This window comes from Stereum hirsutum, assembly GCF_000264905.1.
Source record: "Stereum hirsutum FP-91666 SS1 unplaced genomic scaffold STEHIscaffold_4, whole genome shotgun sequence".
Classification (NCBI taxonomy): domain Eukaryota; kingdom Fungi; phylum Basidiomycota; class Agaricomycetes; order Russulales; family Stereaceae; genus Stereum; species Stereum hirsutum.
Window position 1 is genome coordinate 678294 of NW_006763134.1, and position 10926 is coordinate 689219.

At 50.8% G+C, this 10926-nt stretch overlaps 3 protein-coding genes across 3 annotated transcripts; all 3 read left to right on the plus strand.

Annotated features, from left to right (window-relative positions):
• Positions 1-387: 387 nt before the first annotated feature.
• On the plus strand, positions 388-1649 carry STEHIDRAFT_166817 (uncharacterized protein; the record flags this gene model as incomplete). The annotated part of the gene is made up of 4 exons (XM_007301729.1): positions 388-632; positions 705-801; positions 866-1553; positions 1615-1649. 4 exons carry the CDS (start codon positions 388-390, stop codon positions 1647-1649), a joined length of 1065 nt encoding a protein of 354 aa, XP_007301791.1.
• Positions 1650-2038: 389 nt separating this feature from the next.
• STEHIDRAFT_75605 (DFP-domain-containing protein) lies at positions 2039-3652 on the plus strand. The gene is made up of 6 exons (XM_007301536.1): positions 2039-2209; positions 2293-2327; positions 2400-2428; positions 2502-2902; positions 3006-3125; positions 3214-3652. Exons 1-6 carry the CDS (start codon positions 2051-2053, stop codon positions 3526-3528), a joined length of 1059 nt encoding a protein of 352 aa, XP_007301598.1. The 5' UTR covers positions 2039-2050; the 3' UTR covers positions 3529-3652.
• A 1921-nt stretch (positions 3653-5573) lies between these two features.
• On the plus strand, positions 5574-6321 carry STEHIDRAFT_53738 (uncharacterized protein; the record flags this gene model as incomplete). Its single annotated transcript, XM_007301519.1, has 3 exons — positions 5574-5815; positions 5926-6022; positions 6133-6321. 3 exons carry the CDS (start codon positions 5574-5576, stop codon positions 6319-6321), a joined length of 528 nt encoding a protein of 175 aa, XP_007301581.1.
• Between the last annotated feature and the right edge of the window lie 4605 nt (positions 6322-10926).

The following is a 10926-nucleotide window of genomic DNA, read 5'->3' on the forward strand; positions in this document are numbered from 1 at the left end:
GGCCTCCGACCGAGCCTTTGTTCTCTATATGACCTGTTTCTCTTGCTATCCCTGGTTGCTTGGCACTACCTTAGTCTTGGGAAACTGAGACGCCGATCGAGGAGACTGTGTCCTCGAGGCAAAACTGTATAAGAACCGCTTGGAAGAGATGCTGCTCTCCCCTCGCCTAAGCTCGCTCCTGCCTCTGGTACTCTTGTGCTCGTGTCTGTGTCTTGAACGATCCCCGGGGACTGGTTCCTCCTTCACGCTTCAACTTCACGTCTAAGCTAGTCTTACCCTTTACACTCTCTTCACCTCACGCTAGACGTCCTTTCATTCCTTTCATCCCTTGGAACTCTCTCGTCGTTCTCGACATACACGACGCCGCTTTCAACAAAACGTATGATTATGGCCATGTTCAGATCCCTCGTCGCTCTTACCGTCCTGCTCGCCCTCACGACTCAAGTCCACGCCCACGCCGGCGTCTCTCCCGCCCTCAGCGTGAGCGGCGACCTCACGCGTAACGATGTCCAACGTCCGTCGTCTTCTTCTCCCTGTGGAAACATCAATATTGCGAAGAGCGTGGATTCCTCGACGCCGGTTAAGGCTGCGACTAATGGGAGTTTTGCGGCTACTGTTACGAATTTCAATGGGTGTGTTAATCTGTTCTGTTCTAACTCTGAAGGTGGAACCGTTGTATTGACCTATCATCGATTTTTATCTAGCGGAAAAGATGGTTCTCGAGAAATGACCGTTCAGATCGACGCTGATGGGACGGGGAAAAACTTCGTCAAGGGTACGATGCTGGTCAATGGAAATGGCGTACGTACCGTTACTCCCACTTTATCTCCTTGGGGAACATATTAACTTAAGTTCTCCTTTGTAGAATCCATCGAGCACCGGATCAGAGAACCTGTTCATCCAGATGCCTTCGGATACGCAATGTACTGGAGGCACGAGTAAAGATCTCTGTCTCGCCTCGTTCACCAGCACTGCTGGCTTTGGCAATTGCGTCGTCGTCCAACAAGATACCTCTGGTTCGGCTGCTACGTCGCCATCTGCCAGCGAGTCCACGTCCGCCCCGTCTATCTCGACTATCGCCAAATCGTCTACCACCACATCGAAAGCAAAAGCGACCACTTCTGCATCCGTATCCGACACGGCCACTGCGTCTTCCAGCGCCGCCGCCACAGCAGCGAACGCGGCCGCCTCCAACTCTCCAGCCAGTGTCAGTGTTGTCACCGACACCGTAACCGCCACTGTCACCGTCAGCTCCAACCCTACCTCCACTGCTGCGCCACACACGCAAGTCACCACTACTGTGTTCGTTGTCGCTCCTGCCTCTACCTCTACCTCTGCCTCCGCCGTCACATCTTCTGTGTTGGCATCAACGGCATTTACACTGACGTTGAAGGAATCGACCCCGACTGCGTCTGCTCAGGCCCGCTCTCTCGCTGACGCTGATGCAAAGAGGGAAGAGCAGGGATATAGGAGGCATGCGCGGGACTTCAGGGGTAGGGTGAGTGCTGCTGGTGCCGCGAAGGAGGTGAGGGCGGAGATGTTTGAGAGGATGTGTGAGTAAAAATTGCTCCTCACTCCACATTTCCTTGCTGACTATTATAAATTGAATTTTAGGGTCTTCTCATCGTCGTGCGTCGGCTCAAGCTTAGAAGGCCCGTGATGCTTATATTTTCTTGGGTCGTCAGCTTGCTTTTTTATGGGTTATTGACGAACTTATGACGATCTGTACATACGCCTTCTTGTTTCTATTAATAATGGGCTCTGAATATCTATGTAGCAAATAGCATATTTGATTTTTCTTCTGTCATGCGCTCAATTTATGCATAGCGTTTCTCGCCGATCTTCCTCCCGAACGATGGAATCAGAGCCACAGTGGCACCAGTAAGATGAGATGAGATAACTCTCGGCAATCGCCGTCCAGCACAAGAGCGAATTATAGCACCGTGAGCACTTGAGGACCGGAATAAACGTAACATCAAGGTGATCTCCCGTTCACCCACAAATGTATCCTCACAAAGAGCATACTACTAACCATTAGTCGAAGATTCAGATGGCAGAAGTCTCCGAAACCGCATCCACCTCCACATTCTCTGCAGAATCATATTTCGCGACCCAACCCCCTCCGCCGTCACTAGAGCATGACATCGCGGGCGTTCGAGCCTTCGTAGGAAGACAACGGGAGAAAGGCAGAAGGGTTGTACTTGTGACTGTGAGTCTTTCATATACGTATGGCTGGTTGATATGATACGGAAGATCTGCGCCTTTACTTATTATCAGGCGAATGTGCTCTAGAGTGGAGGAACGACGGTGCCGCTGGAGCTCAACGTGTGAGCGCTCCTTCAGCGCTCAGCGACCCCGTAATTGGTGTCATTGAAGCTCATATGCGTGTATGAATGCAGCGTACGGTTTTTGGACAACTTCAGTGCTGGTGGGTGTCTCTAGATATGTGATCTTGTGAAACGAGGACCTAACGAACGTTGGATGTACTTGACGATGGTCAGGTACCCGTGGTGCAACCTCTGCCGAATACTTCCTCAAAGCAGGCTACGCCGTCGTCTTCATGCACCGCCAATTCAGTCTCCAGCCCTTCAGCCGACACTACTCCCACTCCACCAACCCCTTCCTCGACTTCCTCGAAGTCAACCCCCACATCACATCCTCCTCGCCAAATAGCTCAGATATCACCGTCACCCCGTCCAAACGTGCCGAACTCCTCGAAACGCTGAAAGTGTACAAAGAGGCACATCATGCGGATATGATCCATACGTTGACGTTCGTGACGGTGAATGATTATTTGTGGTTGTTGAGGGCTGTTAGCCAGGAGCTGTCGGTACTTAGGAGGGGAGCGCTGTATTATTTAGCAGCGGCCGTCAGCGATTTCTTTTTGCCGAGGCAGAAGATGGTGAGTCTTATCTATATCCTCGAACGCAGTGAATGAAGCGAGTTTGGGAGGGAAAGGGCGGATGGAACTGCTGACGGAGCGAAGAATTGTTTGGTGTACGCAGTCGGAACATAAGATCCAGTCAGGAAAGGGCAGTCTGTTGATTGAGATGGATCAAGTACCGAAAATATTGAAGCCAATGGTTGACGAGTGGACTCGCGATGGGTTCATCGTGTCGTTCAAGGTTCGTTATCACTTACCCTTGTCTCCCACCCCGGTCGATTAATTTGCTCACGAAACTTATCATCGACTACATTACTACGCGACTATAGCTCGAAACCGACCCCAACCTCCTCATCCCTAAAGCACGCGGCGCATTAGAACGTTACGGTCACCAGATCGTCATCGGAAACGATCTCAACAGGAGGAAATTCGAGGTCGTCTTCGTCGCGCGTACATCCTCTACCGCTACCAACACGGCCGCATCCATATCTTCATCAACCACGGCATCAGAAGATGAGATCACGCACACATGGCTACGCCTCGATCCTAATGTGGTTGGCGGAACGAAGGAGATAGAAGAGGATATTATTGCGGAGTTGGTGAAGCGGCATGATAAGTGGGTGGAGGCGAAGGTGGCTATATGATTAGGGTCATAGCTGGAATCGAAAGATGAGTAGTTTCACAGCCTAGAGGCTCATAGGGTGGGTTGGAGTATGTCAACGGCCGTGTGAGGTAGAAGATGAGCAAAGGTGAATATGAAGAGGATCGTGTACAGTGTACCTAACCGCTTACAGCCTTGAAGTGCAGATTGTACATTTCAGAATGGTGGGATGAGGCAGCGTCGAGTTCGAGAGCTTGTTCGGGTCGAGTGGCGCCCGTGTAGGGCACTCCTTTGGCACCATGCTAGGTCTACCAGGAGGATATTCCACAACCACGGACATGCGAACATTGGGTGCTTCGGTATGTGGATAAAGACAAAACGGACATGGCCATGCGCATGTCTATCCTTTCGTATCATTCGATGACCGGTGACACCGGTTATATGTTGAACGGTTGAGTCAACGACTAGGTTAGTGCCTAAGTTGGGACGTTGGATATCCTGGGTCTTACGAAGGAGGGGGTTGTATTGAGAAATCCTTGAGCAATTCCGATTTAGCACGACCTGAGAGGATCCTGCTTGGGGAACACCCGAGTGCCCCGGCATAGTAGTAGCCACGCAAAGGAGAATCCTCAACTAGTAAGTAGGCGGTCGTGAGCCAAATAGACAAGGATTGTAACATCCACAAGGTGTACACTGTGCCGAACGGCCAGGCCTGAGGTACTAGTTCGTGAAGCTGGACTGAATGTGCGTCTTGCGAAATTCGAAGGTTTCGAGTGTCCGGCCGGGAGCACGTGATCCCGAACAAAACATTTGATAATTTCCTAAAAACAAATTCCTCTTTCCTCTTTCCTCTCGACTTTCACGACAATGAATGCGTGACCATCGACCATCTTTGAACGTTCTTTCTGTGTTTCCTCCATGACAATTCCAGTCTAGGGATCATTCCCTCGAGTGACCACCCTTGGATATTGCGGAATTCCATGGTGTGTCTTCTTTCGTTTAAGTGTCTGCCACTCATGCGGCTTGTGGGACCTGTACTAGCCTAATCTCGACCTGACAATCCACACAGAAAATTGGATATCCAGGAACCCGTACATGCACTTGGCATGCGGATGATGAGTCGGAACCCGCGAAATAGGAGCGCCATTGTCACCGACCGTAAGAGTCGAACAACCGCACCTTTGCTGATCTCTGGCCGTCGTCGCCTCTTGCTTAGGACACCAAACTACTGAACTGATGGAGCCCAGAATGGTGTTCCGTCCAGTAGAGTTTGTCACCAACGAACGACTCCGATGAAGATCAATATTACACATTTCCCTATGTTACCATTGCCATGGCACTGGATACAGATCATTTTCCTGTGGTTGAACACAGTGCATCACTGTGAAAGATGATCTAACTTCGTCAGCCGATGCGCGTTTCGTGGCCCTCATTGGCTGCAGGACTCAGTACCCCCCACCTCAGCTCATTATCCACTATTCAGGCCGACCATTCTCCTTTCAAGACGCCTTCATCTCTCAATTGCTGTGGGACCCATTAAACTGGCGCCTTGACGACCACATACACGTATTTTTAACCATGCAGGCTTGTGCTATTAATTCTCACATGAGCGAGGATATGCCGCCTTTGGTGGTTTCACTTGGCACAACATCGCACACCATTGGTTCGGCCACAATGAACGTTCGGTATTGGCTGGCATGGGATCGACTAGCCCTTATGGAACGCCTTTGATGGACCTGACATTCCCTTGGGCGGCCACAACAGACCAATGGCCATGCTGTGTGGAGATCAGGCGGCTTTCGAGTGTGGGGTACATAAACGCTCTCTCCTGGGGCATCTCATCCTTTTCCTTTTCTCCAGGTTTCCTCGTCGTCGCATTCGCCCTCTTTTTGCCTTGCACCTTCGTTTCATTTCTCGAGGACCGGTTCCTCTCGCTCTCATTCAACCATACCCTTCGTTTTCCTGCTCTTCGCCCCTGTCAAACCTTCCCTCTTTCATTTACGACAGCTAGTCTGATCTTCCGATCCTTTTGACGTCCCTTCACACTCTCACCCTCAGCCCTCCATCTTATCTTTCTATTCATTAGATATGTTCTCCTCTCGTCTTTTTATCTCAGTCCTGGCTCTCGCTCTTTCTGTCGCCCAGGTGAACGCTCACGCCGCCATCGCCCCCGCCCTCGGTGTCTCTGGCAATCCCGTCCGTAACGATGTTCAGAGGCCTTCGACCGCCACGCCTTGTGGCACTGTCAACATTGCCCAGAACATCGATACCTCGACGGCTATTCCTCTCACCGGAAGTACTTTCCAGGCAACTGTGACAGACTTTAATGCGTGAGTCCTCATGACCTTCTGACATCCATAGTTCGCTTTACCCGTCCGAATCACTGAAAAGCGGGCACCTCATCTTTTGATTGCTGATTTTTTTTTGTGTGGATGATCAGTGGTGCAGATGGATCACGGTCGGTTTCGGCTCAAGTTGATGCGACGGGAGCTGGCAAGAGTTTCACGGCGGCTACAGTGACCACAAATGGGAATGCGGTACGTTACATGACCATCTTCCTTCCTTTTCCTGCCTTACGACAACCCTCAACTCCCTGCCCCACATCCGATATGGCGCTCAATCTGATGCGTATTCTTAAATTATGCAGAACCCCACCACCGTCGGCTCCGACCAAGTGACAGTACAGATGCCCGCTGGTACCACCTGCACTGGTGGTGCTGCCGGAAACCTCTGTCTCGTGTCGTTCAAGACCACAGCCGGGTTCGGTAACTGTGTCGGTTCGTCTCTTTTTCCTACCGCTTTAGGCTTGCTCTCACATCTATTTCCCTACATCTGATCTTGATATTGTAACCTATAGTTGTGTCGCAAGGCACTGCTACAGGTGCCGCCGCCACCAACGGTACCACAGCCGCCGGCACTGCCGCCGCCGCCTCTGGATCTGCTGCAGCTGGCAACACTACCACTACAGCCACTGGCACGGGGAAGAAACACCACAAGGGCGCGAACGCTGCCGCCAAAGCCGCTGCCAAAGCCGCAGCCGCCGCTAAGCAGAGGCGTGGAGGATCATTGAGGGCGTCGGAGGCGAGGTGGTTGGAGAAGATGAGCGAGATCATCGGTAGGCTTTGATATACCGTTATATTGTGCCAAGTTCGTCGTGCGGTACTGAAATGCCTTTGTCGTTGCTCTACAGGTGCTTGAAGATTTTCGGAAGTCCGAGGTCCGGCCGGGTTTACTGCTTTTACATGGAAAGGCTTGTTTCCAGAGTTGGGAAAGACGTTGGCTCATTTGGTGAATGTGTTTGTTTAGTTCATTTTTTGACTTCGGGGGTGCTTGCGCCACAGGCAATCAGATGCGTTTCGCGGTAACCAAAAACGTTTAGATGAAGCCCTGAACAGATACAAGGTCATCTACATGAGGATTCATACAAGCTCTACAGCTCTAAGCAACGCATCAAGAAAGACATCGATATACTAAGCAGATTAAACTCTCACTATCGCCTCATTAATCGACCCCGAGAAATGGAAGAGGCCTTCAAACACGGAGTCATGAAGTCACAGATATCACACCCGACAAACAAAGTCCTCGACGCCAGCCAACTGAATCGCCTACTTCTTTTGTTGTTGCCTCCACAAAGTCAAATCCTTCACTGGTCCAGATCCGGCAGCCCATTGTCCCCGTATCGGTGCAGCCGCCTTCGGAAGCTCTCTCCAAGGGGTCTCCTCGGAAGGAAGAGTAGGATAGCTTTCAGACTCTGTATGAGATCGTGGCGTAGTCTCTCTTATAGGAAGGGTTTCAGAGCGAAGGCGACCTCTGGATGTTGATTGCGTGTGTCGTTGGATGGGAGACAGTGGTTCGGGAATGGAGGATTGCGGAGGTATGCTGTTGGAGTGCTTGATAGCCTTCGTGCGGGTAACGTTCGCCCATGAACCTTGGAGGGCCTTGGGCTTGAATCCATCGAGTTCCACGGAGCCGGATGGAGATGGGATCGAAGGCGGCAACGTCACTGACGGTACGGGGCTTGAGAGGTGCCTTCGTGGAACTTGAGGGGTTTGGGACCGAGGAGTCGACGGGGACGGAGTACCAGAACTTGTCGACATTGTTGCGGGGGTATCATTCAGTGATAGTTTGGCGAAGTCGATGTTGGGGATAGCGACAGGTGGTGGCGGTGCTGGTGATGGTAGTTGCGGACGGGGCGCCACACATCCGGGCAAGTCCACGTTCTTCTCAACTATGTCCTTCCAATCCACCCAGACCTTATATGATCCCTGTTTCTCTTTCCAATAGCCTAAAAGCTTGCCGGTCAGGGTCTGTGCCCCTGCCGACAACAGGAATTGAGTATTCGTGACGATGACCATGCCCTTCTTGCAGCGAGTCAGCATGACATTGACACGTTTATCTGAGGCCAGAAAACCCGGTTTTTCGGTCCTGACGGTCGATATGATCACATAGTCGTCCTCGTTGCCTATCCACGGTAGTCAGAATATGTATCTGGAGACTTTTGTAAGTAAATAGGCAGAGTCGGCGCACCCTGAAAGCTATCAACGTTGAAGACGCTGTCTGGCAACCCGCTCCTTGCCAGCTCGCGGGATATTGCAGCTCGTTGAGCATCGTAGGGTGTGATGATGCAATAGCTCCTGTTGGAGTAATATCCTTGAACAAGACGAATGACAGTGTGGACCTCTTCCATGTTCTGATATCGACCCGGATTATTTCAGTAAGGGACGCATATGACTGCAGAGAATTCGTACCACGAAACTCTTGTCTCGCTGTTCCTCCGAGCCCTTGCTAACGTTCACGAACCGAACGCAGTTATAGTCGTCTCTGTTCTCGTGGCATGAACGAAGCTTCTTGTCATACATAGCCTCAGAAATGAAGCTACCGATAGGTCCAGGCATCCGGTCTATAATATAGTTTTAAATCAACCAGGTGTGTAGATAATAATAAAGGCTCACACTGCGTATTCAGAAAATATTTTGTTCTGCGAAGCTGTTTGACTTCGAAAATCGTCTGTAAACCTGCCTGCTCAGCCTGGTACGGTGGCACTAGTATGAGGAAATAAGTTGATATCGTCCGATTATTCGAACTCCTGAGAGCGACTCTCACGTTGTTTTGGATCTCCAAAGAAACAAACTTTGACGAGGTCCAGGTGGTACTTGTAGAACACAGGCTGAGCCACAGTTCAGTAGTCGTAGTCATACCTAAGACGGAAAAGGAACTGACCAAGAATTCGAATACATCGATTTGTGAAGCTTCGTCGATGATGAGTCTTTCGATAGGAACGAGTTTGGTGAGCCCGCTTCGAACTACGATGGGATTGGACAGCATGCTGAGAGTACACAGGATCACGGTATTCCCCTCGAAGAGACGTTCCATCGCAGCCATGTCGCCACTGGAAGGGATATCGTCGCTGCGAATGAGTTTTTCCTCCACACACTCATAGATCCCTTCGTGCCTGCATGAAGGACATCAGCGATCGAATAGCTTCAGAGCTTCAAATGAATACATAGTAGTTTTGACATACCACTCGACGTAGAACTCTTTCGAGACCACGAGTCTGAAGTCCACATCACGGCGACATAGAGATTCGGCGATGTTCTTTACACCTACGTTTGACTGGGCCACGATCCAAACGGGCTCATGGCGATTGGCCCAAATCTTGACAGCGTTAGAAATTGTTGCGGTCTTGCCACTACCAGGAGGCCCTGGAAATGCGTAAGTGCAAAGAAAGAGGGAGAAAAGGTCATCAGCGCTACGAACACATCAGACACGAGGGAAGACTAACCGTGGACAATCACCAGAGCACTGTCCTCTGCTGTCGAACACATCGCCACCACCACCTCATATTGAGATGGATTGAGGTGGTCAAGACCTGGGGTACCGTCAAGCTGACGGCGACTCATTGAGCACTCCCCCCGGTTCAGGATCTTGTTTTCGTCTGTGAACCATATAACATCGATGAACGGAGAGGTGTCGGGCAAGTGTATGTCTCCTTGTAGTACTCGTACGAGGAGTTCGTATTGCGCTCGTTCAGCATTAGTAAGCTCTTCTCGTCCTATAACCCGTATGGTGTCGACTGGTCCGGAGAGTGATGTATTGAATTTAATATTGGTAGCTCTGCCCTTAGAGCCACCGGCACGCGCTATAACGCGCTCTCCCGTCCGTAAAGTCATCTCGACATCCGTCTAGGAGAGGGGTATTAGAAGATGATAAAACAAGTGTTATCGCGCAAGAATAGGCATACCAGGTCGCTTGCACGGATTCTGCTTTTGTAGCGCGAGTTCATAACGATGTGGCCTTCTGCTGTGTGTATTATCTCGCTGAATTCGTTCTCTCTCGTCAATGGCTTATTGGCGTTGAGGAGTTGTACCCGAGCCGCCACGAGGCTCAAAACACGCAGCTCCTGATGAACAGAGCGCAAACGTTAATTCTAGAAATGTGAACAATTCTACGAAAATAATTGCACGGACCTGCTGGGTGAGGAGGCTGGTCTGCAGCCGAGAGATACCTGCGATTCCACCAGTCCGAGCTAGAGCATCTACGGCGCTGATAGTGATAGACCATACATAAGGGTGAGAGACCGCGTCGCATAAGGAAAAAAAATGCAAAAAAAAAATACATGGCACTAATCCAAGCACGTCGACAAACACTTTCTTCAGTGTTGTTTTCGTCGTCTATTTCCAGGTATCGATTGACCGCTCTGTGGTTTAACGAAGGTATTACGGAGTTGAGGAACTCCCCGGGAGACTTGAAGGGGCTTAATTTATCGTCTTCGGTGGCGACGGTCATCGACAGGTCGATTCCACTACGGAGGTCGCCGCGGGTGAAAGCCACCGGAAAATCAACCGGGTTTTAGGTGGTATTCGACGTTAGAGCGGTCGATCTTCACCCTCTCGCGGCTCTCCGAGGCGATTTTCGACGTCGCGGGAGGTGATCAAGAATGGTGATGATCACCCCGCCTATGCTCCTTTTCACCCGATCCTTTCTCGAGCTCGGGCAGGGTGGTTTTCAACCTCTAGTGCTGCTTTTTTCAACCGCTGATTCTATGCCATGTTCACCGTCTTTCACAGGCGACTTTCACTCCTATATCACCTTGACCATCCCATTGGTCTCTGGCCGTGTATCGGGTTTCACCGCCACCGGCGGCAATATTTATGTTTCCGTTCATTTGTTCTCGACGCTCGTCGCTTCCGCTGGCACGCTTGGTTCTCACGGTATGTTTTCAACCCCACTCTCCCGGTAAAATCAAAACACGATAAAGCAGCAATGATATTTTCGAACCAGACACGGGTATACAGGAGCATTTACTCGACAGCCTCAGCTAATGATAAACATTGGGACGAACACAAGACAACAAACAAGAAGACGCAGGTAGTAGCGCACACTGTTGAAGCAGAACCGCTCCCCCTGCATTTTTTTTAGCAGTGCGATCCTTGTCGAAATC

What these genes read in the sequence shown, in the direction of transcription:
- STEHIDRAFT_75605 (XM_007301536.1), top strand. Translation starts at nt 2,051, where the DNA reads ATGGCAGAAGTCTCCGAAACCGCATCCACCTCCACATTCTCTGCAGAA. An exon ending in GTGCCGCTGGAGCTCAACGT is followed by an intron (nt 2,328 to 2,399) that starts GTGAGCGCTCCT and finishes GTATGAATGCAG; the next exon opens with CGTACGGTTTTTGGACAACT. An exon ending in TTTTGCCGAGGCAGAAGATG is followed by an intron (nt 2,903 to 3,005) that starts GTGAGTCTTATC and finishes TGGTGTACGCAG; the next exon opens with TCGGAACATAAGATCCAGTC.